The sequence below is a fragment of the Galleria mellonella genome, unplaced genomic scaffold, assembly GCF_026898425.1.
Source record: "Galleria mellonella isolate WM207_F2 unplaced genomic scaffold, CSIRO_AGI_GalMel_v1 utg99, whole genome shotgun sequence".
NCBI lineage: Eukaryota > Metazoa > Arthropoda > Insecta > Lepidoptera > Pyralidae > Galleria > Galleria mellonella.
The window spans coordinates 233,784-261,234 of record NW_026442184.1 but is presented as its reverse complement, the minus strand read 5'-3'; the positions used below and the strand labels follow the sequence as shown (position 1 = coordinate 261,234).

The 27,451-nt window shown below is 38.4% G+C and overlaps 1 protein-coding gene across 1 annotated transcript in view; it reads left to right on the top strand.

The window, feature by feature from the left end:
- The window catches only part of LOC113521182 (alanine aminotransferase 1), a 33,756-nt gene extending 6,305 nt beyond the window's left edge, over window positions 1-27,451 (top strand). Inside the window, exons 2-10 of the mRNA XM_026906635.3 lie at window positions 4,240-4,329; window positions 5,567-5,661; window positions 11,926-12,116; window positions 16,213-16,415; window positions 19,050-19,178; window positions 20,517-20,723; window positions 21,683-21,826; window positions 22,751-22,865; window positions 23,896-27,451. Coding sequence (XP_026762436.2) covers window positions 4,240-4,329; window positions 5,567-5,661; window positions 11,926-12,116; window positions 16,213-16,415; window positions 19,050-19,178; window positions 20,517-20,723; window positions 21,683-21,826; window positions 22,751-22,865; window positions 23,896-24,044 — 1,323 coding nt within the window. The 3' untranslated portion in view covers window positions 24,045-27,451. The remainder of the gene's footprint in view (window positions 1-4,239; window positions 4,330-5,566; window positions 5,662-11,925; window positions 12,117-16,212; window positions 16,416-19,049; window positions 19,179-20,516; window positions 20,724-21,682; window positions 21,827-22,750; window positions 22,866-23,895) is intronic.

Here is a 27,451-nt window from a genome sequence, read left to right as displayed (position 1 = left end):
GCTGCTTTTTGGTGAATTTGTCTAGATTGGTGAAATCCAAGATATTTGTATGTGCTAGCTTCATCCATCGGTTCGATCATTTCTCCAGTTTCAAGTGCATATCCGTTATTTTGAATTTTACCTTTATTAACTGATAGAATTTTGCATTTGTCAACACCGAACTGCATTTGGATATCTTTTGAGAATTCTTGTGTAATGTCAGCTAGAAGAAAGAGGTCTGTTTTTTTTGTGGCAAATAATTTAATATCGTCCATGTACATTAAATGTGAAATTGAACTATCATCATTATTTTTGTCTAGTTTGTATCCGAGATTACTGTTTATAAGTAGATTAGATAAAGGGTTTAGGGCAAGGCAGAACCACAAAGGGCTAAGAGCGTCGCCTTGGAAAATCCCTCGTTTGATATAAATTGGTTCAGTAGTTAATGATTGAGTATTATGGTTAATTTTTAGGGTTGTTTGCCAGTTTCTCATTGCAGTTTGTAAGAAGGATATGATTTTAGGGTTAATTTTATATATTTGAAGAATTCGAATTAGCCAGCTGTGAGGTACCGAGTCAAATGCTTTACGATAATCTATAAACATAGTGTGAATATCTTTTTTCTGTTTATATGCATTGTTCATAACAATAGCGTCTATAGTTAGTTGTTCTTTACATTCTTGGCTATTTTTCCTGCATCCTTTTTGCTGTTCCGTGAGGATCTTGTGTGTAGTTATGTGTTGATAAATTAATTCACTCAGACATGCCGTTAAGAGTTTGTAAATATTCTGGAGTAATTGGTCTATATTTAGCCGGGTTTTGTGCATCATTTTTATCTTTAGGCAGCATATAGGTGATTCCTTGTGTTACAAAAGCGGGTATACTGGTAGGTGAGTGTATGAATGAGTTTAAATGATTATGTATGTGTATATGAGTGGATGTAAACTTTTTATACCAATAATTATGTATATTGTCTGAACCAGGCGATTTCCAGTTATGAGCACGGTTGAGAACATGTAGAAATGTATCTATTGGTATTGAGTCGAAATTCATCATGGGGATATTTTCAGTAGTTTTATTAATTATATTAATCCATTCAGCGTTTTCATTGTGTTCAATAGGCTCTTCCCATATATTACTCCAGAATTCTCTAAGAGATTCAGTTAATAAGGGTTCAGTAGTTATTTGACTACCTTGTTGTGTTGTGGAAGTTAGGTTTCTATAAAAACTTTTTTCGTTATTGGTGAATTTCTGATTTTGTGTTTTTCGCGCTGTACATGTCATATATCGTTTAAGACGGCTGGAAACTGTGTTAAGTTTTTGTTTTAAGGTGTCTAAATAATGGTTTAATTGTGTGTTTGGGTTCTCATATTGTGCATGGATTAAATATTTGACTTTTATTTTCTCTACTGCTGTCATTACACTTTTGCTTCTATTCCCTCTTATATAATGTGTTAACTGTGCTATATTTGTTCGTAGTTTTATGACTTTATCTTCTAATCTTTTTTGCCAAGATGGTTTTATATGTTTATTTCTATTATAGGTGTTACTTTCTTTAATTTTCGTTCCGTTACAACTTGCTGCAGTATATGCAGCGATGTAGATCAAACTATGCAATTTATTGAAATCTAAATCTTCTTTTAAATAGTCAGGTAAGATGTTTGTATTAATGAATGCTACAATCTTTGCAAGCTTTTTGGATGTTTTCTGTTTGGGTATATATGGTCTACTTGTTGGATCAGTATATTCAAATTTTTCAACAGCTGTTACAAATTGCTCCGTGATTCTCTTCTGTATATCTGGTTGTAGATTATTATTATCGATGGTAGATATTTGTTCAGTATGTGTGTGTGTAAGATGTTGTGTGTTTGTTAACATTGTCTGTTCCTTTTCTATTCTGGGTATTTGTATGGTTTCGTAAGTGAGGTTTATATTTGGTTGGTTTTCAGGTGGAGTACTAATCTGGATTGTATGTGTGTAGGCTTCTACTTCCATTTTTATTTCTTGAATCCTATTTTGTGTTACCATATTGTTGTTCATTATTGCTCTTCTTTGATCTGATAATCTTTTTTCTGTTATATGTGACAGGTGTGGAAATCGCTTTATAAATTCACAGTGTAACTTTTTCTGATGTGCTGTCATATCAGTTTCATTATTTGTTACCTCAAAGTAAATACGTAAAATAGATTCATTTATTTCATTTGACCATCTCATTCGGCTTCCGGTTGACTGTGTTAATGTTAGGGTGGGCTCACTATTTGATGGAAAATCTTCAAGTATTGGCGACACATTGGTCTTGATTTCATCAATTACAGATTGAGGTAATAATTTATTGTTTATGATTGCTCTGCGTTGATCACCTATTCTTTGTTTAGATGCATTCATTTCAGGGTATTTTTCAATGAATTTTCGGTGTAGTGTGTCTAGATAGTTTCGCGTATCTGTTTCCATTTTAGTTATAATAAGGTAGTTGCGCAATATAAATTCGTTCATATCTGGGCTCCATTTACGTCTTGCGCTAGTAATGCCAGAGATGGGTGCTAGATTATCGGCGCATGCCTCCTGCACAACATCAACTGACTCTGGCGATAAAGTGGATGATCGTGATGTGGATTGTATTTCAGATGGGTATGAAGATGAGTTAGGTGATGAAAAAAGGCTATTGATTGATGAAAGTGAATCAGATGATGGTGAATTTGGGTGAGAAATGTTTTCGGCTGTAGTATATTTATCGACGAGAGTCCGCCTGTTCAACTCTCCGTCGCCAATGGTTCGTATACTGTGGCATCCAGCATTGGCCCCAGATGCGCCCCGGCGACCCCCGGGTAGCGGCCGTAAATTATATTTCCTTTTATTATTTTCCATCATATATTAATTTGAGGGTTAAGGGTTGGGATCGTTAGTTTGAGGAGGGTAGTCTAGATGTTAAAGACTGTTAATCTGTGATTTTTACTAAAATTTGTGCTTAAGATGGTATAAGCTTATGTCCTGCACCATACTCCCCGTAAGCCCCCCCACCGCGCCAAGGTGATCCCCTGGGGGGGTTATTATTATTATTATTATTATATACATACACATGCATTATCTGTCGCAATTATACAGTACTGTGAACACAATTCGCTCGTTCCAGTTTGATAAGCGTAGAGAGCACTTATACTAAACTCTGATTATGACATATAATCTAAATTGGAGATTAGTAATAGAAATTACATAAAAACACATACAGTAATCAGGCGGAAATAATAAATTAAAAAAAAATCTGGTCCAGATGAGGGACTTTTGTCCGTCCTCGTCTGGGAATAGTGTGAATGGAATGAAGAGTGAAAGGAATGAAATCCAAAAAAATTGAAGTATGTCTATGTGTTTTTTAAATGGGTGAAATTTGAATGGTAATGCTTGCTATTGATATATTGTAGATTGTCAAGGCACAAGTGAAAGATGATAGGTGAGGATGAAAGCTTCAAAAAAAGAGCATATTCCTTTTTAAAAGGCCCGCAGCATACTTGCAATGCCTTTAGTGTTGTGGGTGATCATGGGCGGTGGTAGTCACTTACTATCAAGTGAGCCCTAAGTTCGTTTACCCTCTGTATTGTAAAAAAACCCTTTCTCTACTAGTTCTATGAATTGTAGTATGCAATTCTGTGTTTTTGTCTGTGTCTTAACATAAAAGTACAAAATTGTGTGTCGAAGCTTAGGATTAGAGGATAATCCTAGTTTAATGACATCTCATTACTAAAATCCATCTAGTTGCTATGTTACATATATTATATATAGGCGACGGTTCCCACTTTCCATCAGTGGGCTGTCAGTTTGTACGAGGGAGACTTTGTACAAAAGTCGATTGCTTAGGTACCTCTGTCCCATCCGTGTTTTAACCGTGAAGCAGTTGTGTTTGCATGGCTGTGTTTCGGTTTGAAGGGTGGGATATGGCGTGAATTTACTGGGTACAGAGGAATAACACCTGAGTCCTCAGGAATGGCAACACGTGGGGGTCATCATGGGCGAAACAGTATACTCTGTTATGTCCATGGTGCTGCTCATGTCTATAGGCAACGGTTACCACTTTCCATCAGGTGGGCCGTCAGCTTGTTTGCGATTCAAAGTTGTATAAAAAAAAATTAAATTGTGTAAAAATATACATATCAAAAATCATTATACTAACATCTTGCGCAGTCGGGTATGAATGTAGGCCAAATGTCAAAAGGTCCGAGTTATAGTAACAATTATCAAATATTTACATTTATTTTTATCTTTTTCTAGGGAGCACAAAAACCATTCAAGACTGTAATAAAAGCCAACATTGGAGATGCCCACGCCATGGGACAGCAGCCCATCACCTTCATCAGACAGGTATGGCTTTACCGTTCTCTTTCTTCATGTTTGTAAGTCTGTTTATTTCTTGATTCAAAACTTTTGCACCGGTATGTGAAAGTAAGACCAGCCTGGGATGGGACCTGCATTGAATAAAAAGTGGTATTTATATTGTCACCTTATAAAACAAGTAAATAATTCTTCAACTGCGTTGGGAAATAACAAATATATCTTAGTTACCATATTTAGTGTACAAAATTAAATTCTTTGTAATTCTATATGTTTGTAATTTAATTTATTCGTAAAGTAATTTATTCACAATTCAATTTTTAGTAAAACATCACTAGAATAGGTATGTGTATGTGAATGTATATATATTTATATGTGTATGTATGTGTATATATGTATATATATTGTTATAGTAAGCAGTTTAATAAATTATATGTATTTGATATTTTTGTGCATTACATGTTTTTGTATTTTATACACGAAAATTATTAATTCACTCTTGCGCCACCTGCCCTTTTCTATCTGTTTAACTAAACTCCTCCTTTAACTAAAGGTTGTCTGTAAGAGATTGCCCTAGCGATAAGACCGCCTTTAGTACCTTTATGTGTATATTTCAATCTGTATTTATGTTACTGTATTTCACTTGAATTATTCACTTGTCATTGTATATTTGTATTTATGGTGCAATAAAGAGTTAAATAAATAAATAATTATATTTCTCTTGTTTGTAACCTCGAATATATTTAATATAAATTCAGTCCTTTTGTAAATATGATCAACATTATTTACATATGTAGGTATATAGAGCTGTTTTTATTGTATTATATATTTAATTTTTTACTGGGTATTATTTAGTTTATCTTCAATTGTACGGTTATTACCCTTATACATTCTACAGTTTTCTTTTAGCTTCTCAAAGGTCGACTGTAAGAGATCCCTTTATGGGATAAGTCCGCCATTATACGAGTATATTAAATCATTTATCAGTGCTTAATTTGAATTATGTACAATAAAGATTTTACAATACAATACAATTAATGCTTTTTTTTATTAATATTATAAATATGATATAAATATATAAAATATTTGGCTTATAATGAATAGATCGATGTTTGTTACTATTTCACGCAAAAACTACTAAACGTATTTGAATGAAATTTGGTGCAATAGGTAGGTTATTGAATACTGTATGTATGTACTGTTTCACGCGAGCAAAGCCGCGGGAAATAGTAAAGAATAAATAAATATATAAATTCCATCTTGTCAGGTGATCGCCTGTGTAACCCTACCGGAGTTGATAGAGAAAGGCGGCTACCCAGAGGACGTGAGGCAGAGAGCTCGCGACATCTTGAATGGCTGCGGGTGAGACATTATTTTTTAAACGCTCTCCTCAATACACTATAGTTATATCGAATGACGTGTTTATTTTCGTCGGTACTGCTCTGGTACTGTAATATCCGTTGCTATACAGTTGATATAAATAGCGTCACGTCGGAGCTGCAACTTTGAATCTTATGTAGTCGTAATAAAGCTGATCGTTCCGTGTAATGGTTTTGATTATCTATGTATTTGTATTTCTTATATCTTTTATCTAGAGGTTTCTTCAGATGTTCACTACGGTAATCGTTTACCATCAGTTTGGCCGTATGTTAGTTTGCCACCTCAGTGTTATAAAAAAAAATTTCTTAGCTAAGTCTTTTCTGAAGTAGGCAGGCGTGTTTTCGAACGATTGCTTTTTACTATACATACATAAAGAGGGTCTTTTTTTAAATCTTGGTATAGAAATTACGATGGGATTCTATATTAATTTTAACTAAATAAAAAGTTTGTTTTCTAGGAACACAATTTTCAATTATTACTGTGGATTCAAATGTGAATTTCCTTTAACCAGAGGGAGACTTTGTAAAAAAGTCGATTGCTTGGGTACCTCTGTCCCATTCGTGTTTCTACCGTGAAACAGTTGTGTTTGCATGGCTGTGTTTCAGTTTGAAGGGTGGGATATGGCGTGAATTTACAGGGTACAGAGGAATAACATCTGAGTCCTCAGGAATGGCAACGCATGGGGGGTATCATGGGCGAAACAGTATACTCTTTTATGTCCATGCTACTGCTCATGTTTATAGGCGACGGTTACAACTTTCCATCAGGTGGGCCGTCAGCTTGTTTGCCATTGTAAGCTGTATAAAAAAAAAAAACTGGTGTAACAAAGTTTACTGTTTGTGTTTACTTGTTTTGTCATTAGAAATTAAACAGGTTTGGGTCTTAGGTCTCAAAAAAATGATATAATATTATTTTACATGTAATAACTGCAAATGCGTTACGAAATATACTGAAATATGACGAGAAAATATATATTTTAACGAAAATACTATGCGATAATATTTTCATTGAGGGTTTCTTAGTTACAAATCTTCAAATAAAATATTCCATTTAAAGATTTTCTGAAAAAAAAAATGCAGGGGCATGGGCTTCTAGTAGTTGGAGTCGTTAGGCAGTTTTTTTTTATGGTTTGCGGTGCAATATTTAAGGCATCCCGTCCTCGCTATTGGATACGGGTGACGGAATGCCTATACAAGAGGGTACATGGTGGATGCAATATTTGAGGAGCACTACGGCCGGATACTGCAACAAAAAAAAGAGTATGTGGTCGGCCTCCGAACTGGCGACCTCTGCTGTCTACCGGTCTCCAGGCAGTAGATTACACTGTCTAATGGTCAATCCGGCCTTAAGAATATCTGATATGCTAAGAATAACCTCACATCCATTGTGAACTAGCTCATATCAATTAGGTACAATCGAGTAAATGGTTGACCAAAGCACTAAACTCTATATTGTGTTGACGTGTTGTAAAACGTTAGTACACTTAGCATGCACGCGATTACGAATTGAATTGTGAGACGAACTTATGCACTTTTGTGTCAATGACTCTGGCAACACTGTGAACATTTTACTAATGAATTTGTATATTTTTTTATCTCATAGTTTTTAATACCAAGTAGTTTGTTTGACCAAATTCATCTACATGCTACTCGTGTTAGTGTTAGGGACTACTCACACTTATTCAGCTCTCTTTCTATCACCTGCGTACGGCGTCGTATGAATGAGAAAAGCCGTCATAGCGTGCTATCTCCGCTGAAATGCTTGTCTACTGCGTACGGCGTTGAATATGCTGCATTTCGTTAAAAAAATACTTATAATTACTATAAAATACGTATGCACTCTTTAATCCTTGCGTACATAATGATTACGCAATAATAAATCAAATCCATTGAGAAACAATACAGGTCGCAACTTGTCGACAAGGAGTCGCGAAACACCTCTGAAAAGTTGGTTCGCCGCGTTCGACGGTGAATGCGGCGGAACAGCGCTGAACACTCTCTATAGCATTCGCATGATAGATACACATTTATCCTCATTTTATACTGAGTTGCCGCGAAAGCAGAATATACGCGGAAAGCTGAATGGATGCGTACACGTCTCCATGCAAAATCGTTGTTTTCTATGGTCAAAAGCTGAATAGAGATGAATAAGTGTGAGTAGTCCCTTACCCTCTGTCTCGTGTCAAGTTATAAACCGGCTTCGTTTTACAAATAGGCCGCTAACGCGTAAGTTTTTTGGATGAGGGCTTTAGGACGCGATGCACGTTTTATATTGTATAAAAGACGGGAATGAACATGACTGTTTAGTTATATTTCTCTTATGGGAAAGACTATGGGGAAGAAAAAAGTTAACAGCTGATGATTATAATCATTATCACCATCATTTTTCATATCTAACCTATCATCATCATCATTGTATCATCCTTTAACTATCCAACGCTAAACATTAGTCTCCCCATATGTTTTTTTTTGATGGGTGAAAATGGTATGGTAACCTCGCCTGCGCTAACGGGATACGCTGGCGGAGCACCAGTGAAGGGTGATAGATGAGAATGAAAACAGGCCAGTTAGCCCATCATGATAATTTCATCAAGAATTAACCACGATAGTTTCCAGAGAGAACCGCAAGGAGGTCGACCTGGTTGGGTATATTGCTAGCAATGGGATTCTCAGTCTCCATGACTAACAATCCCTTTCTCTCCCCATAGGTTTGTTTTGCCAGTAGTTGCCACGCTTGGCAGGCGGGTTCGTAATCGTAGTTAGGTTTTATAGATGTTTTAAGAGGGACGTTGTTCACCCATCTTTCGCCCTTCCTTAGTCGATTCTTACGACATCTATGGGAAAGGAAGGGGTGGCCTATTCTATGCCGGGACCACACGGCGATGTTCTAGCCTGGTCTAAGTATAATTTGGGTTGACCTACGACAACTGTCGTTAGAAACTCAATAAATGAACCTTATTTGTACTCGCGTTGTCCGATTTTTTTTTATTTGCGCTTTTTTAGCATTTTTATAGTCTTTTTTTGCGGTCACTAATTATCAACGTTTTTTTAGATAAATAGACATACATTTGACGTACCATTCACAGCGCTCATATAGATTAGGTGTATTTTTAAATACTTACAATAAACATACGTATCTATTTATTATTATCTATTCCTTTATAGTTTCGTGTTATCTGACACATTTTTTTCCATGTTGTTTATATTTCATGTTTAATATAGATATTTGAAAATATATTGTTATTGACATTTGATACGGATGCCGTACGACTGTGCACTTTGTACTTGTCGAAGGAGATTATAAGGCGCCCGGCTCGCTCCGCTTGTAATCTGCGGTGCAAAAGTCGACGAGTGCAATCAACTTCCTTTTTAAACAACTTCGAAAGAGAGGGTTCGATTTTTTAATGGGTGATTATGGAATGGTAAACTCGCCTGCGCTATCGGTATACGCTGGCAGAGCGCCGGTGAGGGATGATAGGTGACGATGAAAGCAGATCAGTTGGCCCACCATGAGGAATTCGATAAAAAATTACCATGATGGTTTCCAGAGGGAACCGCGTGGAGGTCGATCTGACAGGGTATATTGCTATCAATGGGACTGGTAGTATGCATTACTAACAATCCCTTCCCCCCACCCACATTTTATGTATTAGACATACTTCGATTAGAATTTATTTTAATTTCATTTTTATTTTTCCACGACGTATCCCGAGTCACGTTCCCCAGCCACCCAGGGGGGCCGCCACTTGAGAGCGTAGTGTAGTGTGTGACACGATGAATTGATCTAAATTGCACCATAATCGATGTTATCACTGCCGTTTCGAAACCTGTAACTATCAGATACGGCTATCAGTGCGCTCGATTGTTTACAAGTGGATATTTTACGATAAGTACTTAGAGCTAATGATAATAAACCCATTACTAAAGTGAGCTCGACTGTTTATTTTTTTTAATGGGTGATAATGAAATGGTAGCCCCGAAAGCGCTAACGGTATACGCTGACGGGGCACCAGTGAGAGATAGATGTGGATGAAAGCAGGTCAGTTAGCCCATCGTGAAGAATTCCACGAGAAGTAATCACGACGGTTTCCACGTGGAGATCGACCTGATTAGTAACATTGCTAGCGATGGGGCTGTTAGACCTCATAGCTAACTGTCTGAAAGTGATAACCGTCGCCTATAAACATGAGCAGTACCATGGACATAACAGAGTATGCTGTTTCGCCCATGATACCACCCATGCTTTGCCAGTCCTGAGGACTCAGGTATTATTCCTCTGTACCCTGTAAATTCACGCCATATCCCACCCTTCAAACCGAAACACAGCCATGCAAACACAACTGCTTCACGGTAGAAACACGAATGGGACAGAGGTACCCAAGCAATGCTTGTTAATAGATAGAGTTAATCTAGTGTTGGTACTTTCAGTTTGGTGGAACAAATATGTCAAATATTTGTTCCACCAAATACTGGCGTCAGTAGAAGTTATTGCATAGTTGAGACCTTGAGACATATCGATTCGGAGACCTGCCTACATTCCGCGCGGTTATAGCGACAGTGCGTCATACATGTTTGCATAAGAGCGCACCGGCGACTTTTGTAAATGATTGCATCGTTTTTAAAAATATTTCGAGCCTTATAATGGTGGCAGTTTTCATGATACTATAATGGAAAACGAGTATACAGCCCTTCCGCTGGTAAACGGTTACCGTAGCCTATGAATAAACGCCAGGGCGACACCCTTAGTTTTGCAGGCATCCTTAAGAATTACGTCCTTGTAGAATCTTATGCTGCAATCTCTAAGAAAAACATATCTTTTAAGGAATTTTATTAGTAATGACGAGGTCCTGCTTAGGGTTAGACACAAATTATAAGTAGAACTATTGAGTACAGAAGGGAAAAAAATGTTGGGGCACTTGATACGACACGACGAATTTATGAAAATTATAATAGAAGGTAAGATAGAAGGAAGGAGGGGAAGAAGCAGACCAAGGCATAGTTACATCAAGCAGATCAAGGAAGGAATTGGTGTCGGGTTTTATGAAGAGGTGAAGAGACCCGCAGAAAATCGTATTGAGTGGCAGGAACTCCACCGACAAGAGAGCAGCTCTTCTATAGGATAGATAGATGAAATCTTAGACATATGACGCGATCACATAATGTAGCTTTTTATGCAATATAGAATGGCAACCAAGCTGACGGCCCACCTGATGGAGAGTGATAATAGTCGCTTATAGACATAGACATCACGCAATACACTGTGATGCGTTCAGTGCCGGTCTTATAGTACTTGGGGCATCGGCAAGTTGCCCTCTGATGACAAAAAAGCAGTCATAACTGGGGGAACCCTGAGCAAAGTGCGAACGTCTGATGACTCTCCTCACAGATGGGATTGGTGAAAAATCAACATGATCCTTTAATTATCCTAGCATCTCTCTTACAGCTTATTATATTGAGTGAGTGAGAATTACGCCATGTCTTATGGCTTGAGTTACAATAGTCAGAAAAGTGATTACATGGTCTTTAAGGTCGTCGGTAGGTGTCCGAATGATGTTCCGCCAATTTGTTTTAAATGGAACCCTACTCAAGCGTGTATATAAATTTAAATACTAGGACATTGGTTTATTGACGACCCTAAAGATGATGTTGATATAGAGAGGGAGCGTAGGGCATTGGCGATTCGAGGCGTAGATTCGCCCGATATTCGTACCAGGTCAAGATTACACTGTTCAGGCATATTGTCAGGGTCTCTACGCAAGCGGTTTATAGTTCAGACATACTGAAAAATCGCTGGATGCTCTACGTGTCCTGTACAATAATATTTAGGAAGACGTTAGGACTTCCCCGCTTTTGTAGCGTTTCAGAAATGTTTGCACAAGCACGGATTGATGGTGTTTATGCCATCATTCGTAAGAAAGTCAGAGAGTGACAACACCATTTTTAAAATGATAGCTGAGGATGTCCATGCACCTGTGATAGGGCATTTCGTCAGGGCGATGACTAAAACACAAGATAACCATGCCCTGGTTTGTTACCGTCCTGACCGAATGCCTTTCAGGTATATTATTTATTAAATTATTTTACTAACGTAATTTTAAGTTTACTACCAACAAAATAGATCTTGTGGTCTGGAATTAAATTAATTCAAATTATATTACTCGGCGCTCCTTTTGGACTTCGTTGGACTTCGACGCCAAGACCTCACTTGTCACCAATTTTGTATAATGTTTACATTGCTTGGGATCAGCGGGCAGTCAGTGGGCTCGTACACGGCGTCGCACGGCATCGAGCTGATCAGGCGGCACGTGGCCGAGTACATCGAGCGGCGCGACGGCCACCCGGCCGACTGGCAGGACATCGTGCTCTCCGCCGGCGCCTCCAACGCCATCAAGAACGTGCTACAACTTTTCTGCAATCAGATCGATGGCAAGAACTCCGGTAAGATGAGGTCTTATCAGAGATGTAGTTTGTACAGAAGTCGCCTGCTTGGATATCTTAGCTCCATTTGTGTTGCTGCCGTGAAGCAGCTGGGCTTATATCCCACTGTGGATAGTATCGATCTGCGGATCGACGCAAAGAAACAACCAAAAGTCTAGAAAAACCAGAAGGAGATTACAAAAGTCCTCTGCTTGGGTACCTCGGTTCCACTCTGTAGCCGAGTAGCTTGTATGGCTGTATTTCGGTTTGGAGGTTGGCATATGGTGGTACAATTACAGGGTACGGAGGTATAACACCATAGTCTTATGGAATGGCAATGCACGAGCGGCACCATGAACTCCACAGAGTATTTTGTGTTGTACATACTTGTTCATGTCTATAGGCAACAGTATGTAAAGTATTTTAACAAGTCCCTCATAATAATTCTATCCGGTTATGGGCCCAGTATACTTTCACTATCAGCCTCCTAATACTTTATCCTACACACTGTAGCATGAGGTTTTCTAAAAATACCATAATATAATTTGTAGAGAGTTCGCTAACTTGCATTTAACGTTTTATTTATTTAATGCAAGTCTTATATGATAGTGTAAAACTCTGCATTATCAAGAAAGACAAGTTATCTTGACGTGATAATGTCGGGTAATTAACCTTTAATCATTATAATATAATGCGGTATAATAATTACAGGTAAAATAATTACACGACATGTACGTTGCATTCACAATCGATTCTAGAACCAGCGATAGTTACGCCTCTACCTTATGTGTAATAAACGCAACAATAGGGTTGACACATGACTTTAATATCAATGCTACCTATTCTATTTTACTACTGCTCGTGTGAGAGTGCCGTGTGTGTCCCGGCATAGAATGAGCCACCCCTTCCTTGTCCGTACGCGTCGTAAGAGGCGACTAAGGGATGGCGCGGGATTGGTAGCAGCGTCCCTCTTAAAATATCTCTAAAAGCCTAATTGCGGTTGCAAACCCGCTTGCCAAGCGTGGCAACTTCTGGCAAAACTTCCCTTATGGGGAAGGCTTATGTCCAGCAGTGGGCAGTTAACGGTTGCAATTATAATGTGATAGTTACTGTAGCGTCGTCCGGCCTCAAGTTTCTTAGCCGGCTTTTTGAAGGTCCTTTCTGTGGCTTATCAGACGACAGTCTGATGTGCCCTCCGAAAGCACCTAGCACGTAAATTTTTATGCTTGTACGGGGTATTTATCTTAGGGTACTTTTTTTAATGGGTGATGATGGAACCCCGCCTGCGCTATCAGTATACGCTGGCGGGGCACCAGTGATGGATGATAGGTGAGGATGAAAAGACAGGTCAGTTAGCCCATCGTGATAAATGCACTTGGAATTCAGCACGATGGTTTCCAGGGGGGACCACGTGGAGGTCGACCTGGTTGGGTATATTGTTAGCAATGGGCCCTTAGTTTGCATTATTAGCAATCCCTCCCTCCTTATCTTAGGGTATTGGTACGTCATACCTCTGGCGTTGCAAGCGTTTATACACTGTGGTGCTCTTTTACCATCCGATTGGATTGATACACTCGTATTAAAACGATCGTGCAGCACCCCTGACGGTAGTATGCGCATGCGCCGGTCGCCGTCGTCACATTATTTTAATTAGCGCGTAGCCGGCTACCGTGTCGCTTGACCTTGCGCACTATAGTAATATGTAGTAGTCACGCTTCTATTACGCGACTCCATAACGTAATCATAAAAGTAAATATATTTTACTAGTTGTAATTCACAGCTTTGTTTGTGTGATTTGGGATCAATAGTGTCTTATATGGTAACCTAGCTGTGCAGGTCACGGCATAGGATAGGCAACATACCATAGGCGACTAAGGCAGCTTATGATGGGGGGATAGGCGGTAGTGTCACTCATAAAACATAATCATAGGCTAAATTGCAGTTGCCAACCTGTCTGCCAAGCGTGGCAACTACTGGCAACCCCCCTTCCCCCTATGGGGGAGGCTATGTTCAACAGTGAATAGTTAACGACTGGTACAATATGGTAATCTAGTGGGGAAAGGGATTGTTAGTAATGGAGACTGAGAATCCCATTGCTAGCAATATACCCAACCAGGTCGACCTCCTCGCGGTTCCCCCTGGAAACTATCATGGTTGTATAAAAAAAAATACAGTTAAAGCAGGTTTTTTTTTTTGTAAAAAGAAATAGTGACCTCGCCAGCGCTGTCGGTATACACTAGCGAAGCACCAGTAATAAATGATAGGTGAGGATGAAAGCAGGCCAGTTAGCCCATCGTGACGAATGCACAAACATTAACCACGATGGTTTCCAGGGGGAACCGCGTGGAGGTCGACCTGATAGGGTATATTGCTAGCCCCATTGGCCTAGTTAAAATAGGTTTGTAGGCGGTTTTAGTATTTATAAGTAAAGGTGTTAATCTTTATATAAGAATCCACTTGTTACGAACGCAGTAGGGCAATGTTTTTTTTTTTAATGAATGATAATGGAATGGTAACCCCACCCGCGCTATCGGTATACACCGGTGGGGCACCAGTGAAGGATGATAGGTGAGGAGATGAAGTAGGTCAGTTAGCCCATCGTGACGAATTCAACAAGAATTGTTCATGATGGTTTCCAGGGGGAACCACGTGGAGGTCGACCTAATAGGGCATATTGCTAGCAATGGGGCTGTCAAACTCCATTACTAACAATCCCTTTCCCCCCAGTAGGGCAATGTTAGCGGGACAGTCTCACGGTCACAGTCATACGCGGCTCATATAATACCCGTTTCATTGTAAGAGTTCCTATATTTATCTTTTGTCACGTTGTTTGTAAGACTGGTCGTATGAACTGGCTTCATCTCTGTTTATCGTAATAGCTACGGTTTGTTATGGTTTTTTTTTATAGGTGAAAAATTTTTTTTTATACAACTTAAAATGGCAAACAAGCTGTCGGCCCACCTGATGGAAAGTGGTAACCGTCGCCTATAAACATGAGCAGTACCATGGTCATAACAGAGTATACTGTTTCCTCCATGATACCCCCGCATGCGTTGCCATTCCTGAGGACTCAGATGTTATTCCTCTGTACCCTATAAATTCATAAATGATATGGTAACCCCGCCTGCGCTAACGGGATACGCTGGCGGAGCACCAGTGAAGGATGATCGATGAGAATGAAAACAGGCCAGTTAGCCCATCATGATGAATTCATCAGGAATTAACCATGATAGTTTTCAGGGAGGACCGCGAGGAGGTCGACCTGGTTGGGTATATTGCTAGCAATAGGATTCTCAGTCTCCATTACTAACAATCCCTTTCCCCCGGTTTGTTACGGTATGCTGATCAAACATTTTTATACGTAATTTGTATGTGATGCGTATAGCCAATAATCAAGCAGATGACTTTGCCTTCTAGTCTGTTACACCATTTACTTCTAGCAATGGCATTTACCAGATCCGATCCAGAATGCACTGTCTCCACATCTTTTTCATCCTTAGGATATCATAAGAGATAACTAAGTAGACTGCCAAGCTATAAAAAGTTTCCTGATCGGCATGATTTTAGTACTCGTGTGCCCAATAATGGGGCGTTCATGGGTTGCTATGGAGACGATCATGACGATGATTGTCTCCATAGCAACCCATGAATGATGTTGACAATCATGATGGAGACAATCATAACATTAGTACTTTACCTGGACATGACGAAGGTGATCTGTATATTCTTGGAGCCAACCGGATAAAAAGTATATATTTCACCAGAAGGGAAACTTTGTATAAAAGTTGCCTATTTGTATATCTCTGTTTTACCTGTGTTTCTATTGTGAACTGGTAGTACATGGCAGTAGCTATGTCCAGTAGTGGACGGATTATGGCTGACACAATGATTATGATATATCAGTGAAATTACAGATTTCGGAGGCAACACCATAGTCCTCGAGAAGTGTGTCGCATGAAAAGCACCATAGGTATCAAAGTGCATTATGGTGCTGTACATGTTTGTATGAAACAGTTGCCATTTTCCACAAGGAGTGCCGTTTACCTGTTTCCCATTCCAAGATGCATAGAAAAATACTGTGATAGTTGGTATAATATCAAATTGTTATGTTTTGCAGGAGTCATGATTCCCATCCCCCAGTACCCGTTGTACTCGGCCTCCCTGGCGGAGTACGGCTTGGAGCAGGTGGGCTACTACCTGGACGAGGACAACAACTGGGCCCTGGATGTATCAGAGCTTGAACGCTCGCTGGCTGAAGCTGAGAAGAAGTGCAAAGTGCGCGCGATTGTCGTGATCAACCCTGGCAACCCCACTGGACAGGTTAGCACACAGAATTTGCTGTATTTTTTTTTAAAAGGATGAAATTGAATAGGTGACCTTGTCTGGGCTATTGGTATGCGCTACGGGGGTACTAGTAAGGGATAATAGGTAAGAATAAAGATCCAGGTGGTTCACTATGATTTTATATTGGATTACAAATAGAAATAATCTTTTAAGGGCCAAATTAAAAGTACCTGTAACCAGGGAGCGTGTATGAAAAGATTGATGAATGTGGAAGAAGCGAAAAAAGTTTGTTTGAATCGAAGCATTTGGCGTTCCATTGTTTCTGCCTTCCCTGATGGGAGACAGGCGTGACAGATATGTATGTAAGTATGTATATAATCATTTAATTCCCAGAATGTTAAAAGCGACTAAGGAACAGCATAATTCAACGAGTACAGGGAGTAAAAACTTCAGATCAAAATGTATATCAAACCAAATGGCCAATGTAATCGTACAAGGCTGTATCCTCTCTTTTTTAGAGAGAGAGAGAGATTAATGTTTTTAAAACTATTCACCTCCGCTTCCCAAGGTTTTGTTTTAAAATAAAGTACAACCCATCTTTCTCGCTACTAATATAGCATTCTATTGAGAAAAGAATTTTAAAAATTTAGTAATTTTTTCTTTTTTTATACAACTTAGAATGGCAAACAAGCTGACGGCCCACCTGATGGAAAGTGGTAACCGTCGCCTATAGACATGAGCAGTACCATGGACATAACAGAGTATACTGTTTCGCCCCTGAATAAATAAGAGTAATTGATAAATTTAAATTGAGTTTATCCATTACAAATAAAAAAATCAAGTCTTAAATACCATGTCGTTAGCTACGCATCAGAAAATGTATAAAAAAATGCACAGATCAGTGACGGTAAGCAGTCATCTAGAATTCTAAACCAATGACCGTGACATCGTCTGTGATTAATGTTTACATTGTTCTATCTCATCGCATCGATACAGCGGAAAACTGGTGTATCTAACGAACTGTTCTAAATCAGTATCTATTTATGCCTTTTTTCTAGTTGTAATTAATCATAAATTGATTTTATTAAAAAGAAATAATCTATAATTAAAACATTTATGCGTTAAACTACTTGTTCATGTTTATATCTAATGTAAGAAAAAACATAAAGATAAAAATATTAAACCTTCAAATAAATATAAAACTTTGTTTATAATAGTACAAAAACAACAATAAAGATAACAGTAATAAAATTAAATCAAACAAGTTCTATTTACACACATACACACAAAAAATACCCGCACGAAACGTATAAATAAAAAAATATATGAACTTTGACTAACCGCATTTGACATATATACATACATACATACATACATACATATATATATATATATATATATATATATATATATATATATATATATATATATATATATATATATATATATATATATATATATATATATATATATATATATATATATATATATATATATATATATATATATATATATATATATATATATATGTGTGTATGTATGTATATGGGCAAATACTTTCCTTCTTCAGAAGTGGGACCTTACGAGAAATTCTTCCAAACAAACCTGCCTCGCATAATCGCCTTCGAACCGTTCTTGCGGACACTCTATTAGCCCCCTCTGCACCAATTACTTCCCAGCGAATAGTTTCTGATCCTTTGAAAGGGTCTTTTTTAGCCAACAATGCTATTCTTGAGTCTTCTCGCCGATCAGTTACAGTTTTAAATTAGCCACCATACAGTCCCGACATTAAGCCGATCGAAAACTTGTGGTCCCGTGTGAAGAAAATAGTGGCAAAGAAACGTACAAGTTATGCGCATCAACTTTACACGGCATTTAAACAGGCATGGGAGCAGATATCGATCGGAACCTGCAATAAATTGATTGCTTCAATGCCTAGGCGGTGTCAGGCCGTCATTGCTGCTAAAAGGCATGCTACAAAATATTAATAACATACTTTTATGATTTTATTATACATATAAAATTAATTATAGTTAAGTCCGTTTCAAAGGCCGGCAGCGCACCTGCATTGCCGCTGGTGTTGTGGGTGATCATGGGCGGCGGTAGTCACTTACCATCAGGTGAGCCGCATGCTCGTTTGCCCCCTGTGTTGTAATAAAAATATTATTTACAATACACAACGGATTGTGCTCAGAGGAATTATTCAATATGATGCCTACGGCCACTTTCTATCATTGTACGGCTCGCCATCGACAGGGAGTTCACCCTCATACCTTACAGCCTAAATGGTCGCGTACAACGCGGTTTCAGAGATGCTTTCTCCCACGAACACTCAGGTTATGGAATGAGCTCACTGCCGAGGTTTTCCCAAGAGACTACAGCATGGGGTTCTTCAAAAGGGGGGTAAAGAGGATTCTTCAGTGTCGGCAACGCGCGCGTAATACCTCTGGTATTGCAGGCGTTCATAGGCTACGGTAACCGCTTACCATCAGGTGGGCCGTATGCTTGTTTGCCACCTCAGTGGTATAAAAAAATATAGTTACTTAATTTATGTGTCCTTAATTAATTGGCCAAGACTTTGCATCAGTTCGTACTGCCTACAATGAAGTAAAAATTGTGTAGTACCATGATAGTGAGCATATTTATAAATATAATTCGGTTACGTGGCAGGTGCTGACGCGCGACAACATCGAGTCCATCATAAAGTTTGCTAAGAAACACAACCTGTTCGTGTTCGCGGACGAGGTGTACCAGGACAACGTGTACGCCAAGGGCAGCAAGTTCTTCTCCTTCAAGAAGGTATGTTTATAAATGAAGGTATAACATGTACACACGCCGCCACTACGCCCCGTTACGGTGGCGCCCTCTAGTATCAAGGGCACAAGCTTTGTTCGACAAACGTTGTTTTACCATATACATTGTTTGTAGAAAAATATTTTAGTTAATAATACAAATATAATACCGGATTCATGAAGGGTCTCCATGGGAATGATGTACGGGAACTATATAGAAGCGAGAAACGCCGCGGGAGACGGCTAGTAATTAATTATAATTGAACAAAAACTATTTTTATTCTTATAATGAACTAGCGGATCGCCCGGCTTCGCACGGGTGGTACATGTTTACAACATTTTAAAAAGTGGTTATTGTGACATAACGATAATAGTTGGACATATAGTATCGCGAAGTTCTTTGTAGTTATCGATATTTTCTTCAATATTGTAGAACATACTTTTGTTCTATCACCAACAGTTTCCGCAGCGTACGCGACCAAAGATATTTTATAGCATTTTTTACACCTTGAGTTACGTTACTAAAGTTTTAGTAAGGATCCTTATTCTTTTCTAGCAATAAATATAGCCTATATTACTCAGGGTGAATGTAGCTTTCTAATGGTGAAAGAATTTTTGAAATAGGCAAAGTAGTTTTTGTGTTTATTCATTACAAACATACATACACACAGAAATACAAATCTTTCCTCTTTATAATATTAGTAGTAATGAATAAGCGTTTCCTATAAAAGAAAACACGTGTAACTGGATCATGGTATGTTATCACTGGCTTCGTCTCCGCGCGGCCATGACACGAGCTCGAGTGAACGACCCGCACTCACACAGTGCTGTCTGATAATATCAATAATTAATCATTGTAACCAAAACACGAAATAACTGGTTATCCGTGTTACTAACTAGTAGTTACTTACAGCACATAGCGATAGATTCGATTACGAGTTACGCCACTTTTCTGTCCATTATACAAAGAGGGATCAAAAAGTAGTGAGAACGATATACTCCTTGGTAAGAAAAAAAATAAATACTGGCATGCATAGTACAAAAGTCGTTTGCTTGGGTACCTCTGTCCCATTCGTGTTTCTACCGTGAAGCAGTTGTGTTTGCATGGCTGTGTTTCGGTTTGAAGGGTGGGGTATGGCGTGAATTTACAGGGTACAGAGGAATAACATTTGAGTCCTCAGGAATGGCAACGCATGGGGGATATCATGGGCGAAACAGTATACTCTGTTATGTCCATGGTACTGCTCATGTCTATAGGCGACGGTTACCACTTTCCATCAGGTGGGCTGTCAGCTTGTTTGCCATTTTAATTTGTATAAAAAAAATTTCTTCTCCATACTACCAGGTGCTGACAGAGATGGGCAGCGAGTACAGCGGCGTGGAGCTGGCGTCGTTCATGTCGGTGTCGAAGGGCTACATGGGCGAATGCGGGCTGCGTGGCGGCTGGATGGAGCTGGTGCACCTGCAGCGCGACGTGCAGGCCAACCTCTACAAGGCCATCTCCGCCATGCTGTGCCCCACCACGCTCGGCCAGGCCGCCGTCGACTGCGTGGTCAGTATGTCGCGCCTACTACAACATTTACATTTATATCCACTGGCACACACGAGCCATCTATCAGTGCGCGAATCCAAATTATTTTGTCATTTGAATAGTTACGTATATACATATCTGTCACGTTTGTCTCCTATTAGAATTAGCAGAAACAATGGAACACCAAATACTTCGATACAAACAAACCTCTTTCGCTTCCTCCACATGCATCAATCTTTTCATACACGCTCGCCGGTTACGGGTACTTTTAATTTGGCCCTTCTTCAGCACGTCGCCTATTTGGTCGACATACGTCCGTCTAGGGCGGCCCCTACCGACATCTCCATTCATTCTTGCTCGATAAATCTCTTTCGTAATTCTTCTTTCATCCATCCTCTCCAAATGACCAAACCAACGCAACATTCCTTTTTCGATTTTTGTCACTACATCGTCTTTCAGTCCACACTTCTCTCTAATCACACTGTTTAGAATAGTTAGTAATTATTCATTTGATTTATTTATTTATTTACACATTAACTAATACTAATTAGATACAATCTCTCTTTAAGAAAAATAATATAAATTATACATGTTACATATGACAACATAATAATGAAGATTTCTGTTGTACCAGAGGGAGACTTTGTACAAGTCGATTGCTTGGGTACCTCTATTTCATTCGTGTTTCTACCGTGAAGCAGTTGTGTTTGCATGGCTGTGTTTCGGTTTCAAGGGTGGGATATGGCGTGAATTTACAGGGTACAGAGGAATAACACCTGAGTCCTCAGGAATGGTAACGCATGGGGGGTATCATGGGCGAAACAGTATACTCTGTTATGTCCATGGTACTGCTCATGTCTATAGGCGACGGTTACCACTGTCCATCAGGTGGGCCGTCAGATTGTTTGCCATTCTAAGTTGTATAAAAAAGGTGACACAGTTATATAATTTATTATTATGATAAGTGGTATTGGATGCAGGCGCGGCCGCCGCGGGAGGGCGAGCCGTCGTTCGCGCTGTGGAAGAAAGAAAGGGACGGCGTGCTCGCCTCGCTCAACAAGCGCGCGCAGATGATCGCTCACACCTTCAACCAGATGGAGGGCTTCCACTGCAACATCGTGCAGGTCTCCACCCTCATATCTTGTTTGCTACGTACTTTAAGCCAGTGCCTTAATTTTTATCAAAATCAGAGGATCCACCATGAAATGTTTTCCGAAATTTAGGAACCGAACGAAACACAAATTTGATGTTAAAATTAAATATTACATACCGTTTAAAAATACAGTGACGCTCTATATAAACAACATTCTTTATATTTTAATTATTCTACTCAACTTAGTAAAAGAAATAAGTAAAAATATTTTCCAGACGGTAAGTATTTTTATACTCCTTTTTTCCCTGTAAGCAACTTTACACGATAAGTATCTTTTTTTATTAAAATTGGTTCAAACGAGTTGCTTATCTATGTATAGCGTTCACTGTATTTAAAATGTTGAAATATCATTTCTTTGGATCTTTATGGAAGTATTTATGACGAACAAACTATTAATCTCTATTTACTGTGCTGATTTCGGTGTGTACGTAATCACGTAATTGAGTTCGAAATTCGGAATTTTATTTCATGGTAGTCCCTGTGTAATACAGTAGTTTAAGTTTTTAAATCGAAATAACAGGTTTTGCCACAATTATAGTTATTTATTTGAAAGTTGACAAATAATTTCGCCCTAACATTGAAATATGAAGAGTATTGAAAACTGAGGGCTAACCGTGAAATATTTTTCAAAATTCCGGCCCACAAATTTGATATTGAAATTACATGGTACATATTGTTTAAAATTGATAAAAATGTTAAATTATCATTCCTTTAGACCTTTATATTAGGATTTATGACAAAGGAATTGTTAAGTTCCATTCATTGGGTCGATTTCGGCATGAATAAAAACAGGAAGATGAGTCCGAAAATTCGGAATTCATTTCATGGTAGACTCCCTGTTCATTGTTTAATAATCTTCATACTGTAATAAACTAACCGAGCGAGTTCGTATCAGGGCGCTATGTATGCGTTCCCGCGGTTCGAGCTGCCGCCACGAGCTGTGGAGGAGGCCAAGAAACAGAACCAGGCGCCCGACGTGTTCTACGCGTTCAAACTGCTCGAACAAACGGGTACGTACTTATGGGTACTTTTTTATATATATTGGCCATGTCTCCAAGAGAAAGCATAGAGGTATGCTCTGTAAGGTTAATTAACTAAGATGAAAATGACGCCAAATGATTGAAAATGCCAAATTTGAGTAACAAGATAGTAGATATGTTGCTCAATGCAAATGAGGTTTGGCTTTCAATTTTAAGATACATACTTCATCATCATCATACCTTTGACTGCCTTTAACTGTTCACCGCTGAACAAAATCCTCCCCCTTGGGAGAGTTTTGCCCGTAGTGACCACGCTTGGCAGGTGGGTAACTGCAGTTAAGCTTCGGAGATGTTTTAATAGGGACGCTGCTGCCCATCCCTCGCCTTTCCTTAATCGTCTCTTACGACACCTAAAGATTTTCTATACTGGCTTAGACTGACGGACCACCAGGTGGAAACTGGTAACTGTCGCCCAATGATGTGAAATGCACTGTCAGTTTTACTAAATTGTTATTCCTGTACTCACTGACGTGTCGTCATTCTTGGAAATTGAGGTGTTTCCAATAATTTTATAATCATATCTCAAACATAAAGACTTTTCCCGTGGGTGTCGTAAAAGGCGAGTAAGGGAAATTAATAGTCGAGGGATGAGCAGCAGCGTCCCTCTTAGACACCACCAAAAACCTAACTACGTTTACCACCTCACTAGTAAAGTGTGGCAAATACTGGAGACTGAAGTATAGCTGTTTGAAGGCAAACAAGAATGAAATCGATCTAATGCAGATGATTTTACACAAAATTTCCCTATTCTATATATCTTATATATATGTATGTATGTATAAAAAAATAGTCATAGCCGGTTTCATAGAAAACCTACTCAATTATAACGTCGAAATTCATTTAGCCGTTCTCTAGTGACCCTGTAATAAACAGACAAACATGCACTTTCAAAAGCTTTCCATTGTTGCCTTGTTTCTAGCAATGTTGGAATTTTTTTTTACATATTTTTTTGTATTTTTCTGAGGTGAACGTCAGTTTTAATTACTTTATTGATTCACAGGTATCTGCATAGTACCGGGCTCCGGGTTCGGGCAGCGGCCCGGCACCTACCACTTCCGCACCACCATCCTGCCGCAGCCGGCGCTGCTGCAGCAGATGCTCAACATCTTTAAAGATTTCCACGCCAAGTTCACCAGCGAGTACAAGTAGACGCACTTCGCGACACGCCGCAACATATCGCAACACGTTGCAACACGCCGCAACACGCTACAAGTTATATATTGACAAATTTCATAATTTTACTCTTTGAAATACGACTGAAGTATGGCTGAAGTGTAAACGACAATGTGATTTTTGAAGGTAACTCATTACTACAGTAAGTGACTAGTATTTTTTTAACATTGTTTTGTTCCGTTGTAATTTATTTCATATGTGAAACTTAGAATTTATTTAATTAGCTCTAAGGATGTGTCAGCCGTGTCGTCGTATTTAAAAAGGAGTTTTGTGATCGAAGTTGGAAAGGGAGAGGGCACTTTGTATTTTCCAACTAAAAAGCTATGAATTACATTAATAATGTGCAACCTCCAATCGTATGGATTGTGGGAGGCTGCAGTTAAATCAGTAAAATATCATTTGTTTCATAATTTTGAATTCCGAAATTGAAATGAACTAAATGTACAGACAGTATTTGGCTTTCTTAACGGGCAGCGATATTTTTTTGATATTATTAATTGCATTATGATATTATGTACGTAGTCGAATTATACACTTATACGTTTCAGAAATGGCAATATAATAGTGTTGTGATTACTCCGTCAGTTTTAAAAAAAATTAGTCAAATGTTAAGTTGGTGCAACTCTGGTCAGTGATTATTTAGCTTCTTATTATATATTTTTTTTTTATTACTATTTTTTTAATATGATACCGAGATATTTAAATAGTAAAGGAATACATTACGAAAGTTATACTTTGTACACCGCTTGGATAGTTGAGCTGTTGCTTTTTTTTTTTAATATTACATAGTATATTTTTGTGAACTTTATATTTAAAATGCTTTTTTGTTAAAGAACTAAATTATTTCTGTCTAGTCTCGGCTGTGCCATTCACTTGGTACAGTTTTAGTATTTACAAAAAAAAAAATTCGTTTATTATTTATAATTCAATTGCATTTTACAAGGCAGTAGAACCGCGAGTCATCCGTTGGTATATCGTGCGGACAGTATTAGTTGCGACGACCTCGGCAGTGTTAAGACGAATGTTTCGCGCAAATTAGGCCCCGGGTTCGATGTCACTTACACCGATTTAGGAAATTTGAGTATTGTGTCTCTGATGTTCATTATGCGTTTTCTTTAACGATTCTATCGATAGATACGTTATCGCTACTTCATACATGAGGTAGAGTTAAATAACATCTCCCTAGACAAGGAAAGGATTATCGATAGAATTGTTTCGGTCAGCGCTCACATTACAAAGAACTATTCACTAGATGTCGCTATTTGATATATTCACAAGCTATAACGATTCTATCGATAGAATCGGTGGTTACTTGTGTAGAGGGCGACAGCCGCCTTTTATCACCGCATCGCTCGCCATCGACAGGGAATTCATCCTCACGCGCCTTAACCTAAATGGATACGTACAGTGCAGTTCTAAAGAAATTTTCTTCCGCGAACTCTCAGACTGTAGAATGAGCTCCCTGCCGAGGTTTTCTCTAGAGACAACAGTATGGGGTTTTTCAAAAAGGGTATATTAAGGTTTCTTCAGGGTCGACAACGCGCACGTGACTCCCCTAGTGTCGCAGGCGTCCACAGGCTACAGTGACCGTTTACCATCAGACGGGCTGTAGGCTTCTTTGCCACCTTTATGGTATAAAAAAGGTCTATTGATAAATTCGTTTGCCGTTTATTCAGTGAGTTAGGTGGCCATAAGAGTAACCATATCTCTTTAAATCGATTCCGATCGATCGATATGACAATTATGAACGTCTTGCACCGTGCGTTTTTCAAGGCACTTTCTCCCACGCACAACCACTCTTTGGAATCAACTTCCAGCAGCAGTATTTCCGAACCGATACGACAACATAATCTTCAAGAAAAGAGTATATTCCTTTTTAAAAGGGCGGCAGCACACCTGCAAAGCCGTTTGTGCTGTGGGTGATCATGGTCGGCTGTAGTCACTTACCATCAGGTGAGCCGCATGCACGTTTGCCCCCTGTGTAGTAAAAAAAAATACGGTTCGCACTCAAGAATTGGAACACTAGCGATATATTGGTTTCTATATAGCGTAATCTTTGAGGGGTAATATTGTAATTCATTTATCTACCACTCTTGACGCTATTTTAACGGATACATGTGAGTGTAACTTGTTAATTTAAAACCAATACCTAACTGTTACGTTTCAAGAGTGCACTATGAGACCTAAGAACAAGGATTACATAGAAGGAATGATAAATTAAAATTTTGAATAATATGGTTGTCTCCTTTATTCTTATACAAATATAATTAGTAAAAAGAGGACGAAAGATACACCATCAGTTGCTATTTTTCTCAATTCATAGCAGACTAGTGTGTAGAAAATGTTTGATATGTCAATTATTTGTCAATGACAAATTTTACATTACTAGATTATATATTGGACACACTTTATGTAGACAGTAGATCTGTATTTGGTAGGGTTATACGGCCGTATAACATTTTCTATACACTAGCCTGCTATGAATTGACAATTTTATCACTCCTATGTAATACCTTGTTCTTAGTCTGAGACCGTCATTGGTATTGAATTGAATTTGACAGTGAGATTAGATACAAGTGTATCGCGGAATATTGGTATGCTTGTGTAGATGTAGTATGACGTATTTTGATATACAAAATGTAGTTTAACTATTTTTTTGTTTTACTCATCAGGATGACGCGAAGACTAGGTTCTACTGTGATTTATTTAATTTATTCGTCACTAACTCATGTCTACATTTATTTTATTGTATAAATTAATACTGTAGCTACGTGACTAAAAGTTTAGCTTAAAATAGTGGTAATGTAACACTTGTAAGAAGAAGTAATGAGGTAAATAATTCCATTTACAAAAAAAAAAAAGTAGAAGGATTGTAACTCTAATGTAAATGCTACAAGGATGTGTCAAGTTTTTGAATTTAGAATAAGTTCGCACACTTTATAATATCATAGACAACCACGATTGCGTTCGTTTACGTCAAATGTCAAAGTATTATGTTGTCTATGAATATGGAATTAAATTTTACAATTTTCAATAAATAAATGAAATTGACATGTAATGAAATTATGCTAAAAGTATTGTATATACATAATTGAGGCTTTTGACTCTTAAATTGTTTTGATGTAAATAAAAAAATGAATTATTTAAACGTGATCTGTGCGAGATATGAAAATCGATTTTATTGACTAAAGCAGAGGGTACGATATTCTTTGATCCTAAATTTTTTAATTGCACTCAAGTAACAACAAGCGATGAAATTACTTCATGCACATCTGTTCGTCTCCTTGGGCGTATTTTGGTTACATTCCCATTAGGAAGTTAAAAATGTTAGTTTCATTGTTGATATGTCATTGTTGAGTTGTATTAAAGTGGTAAAACGCTTA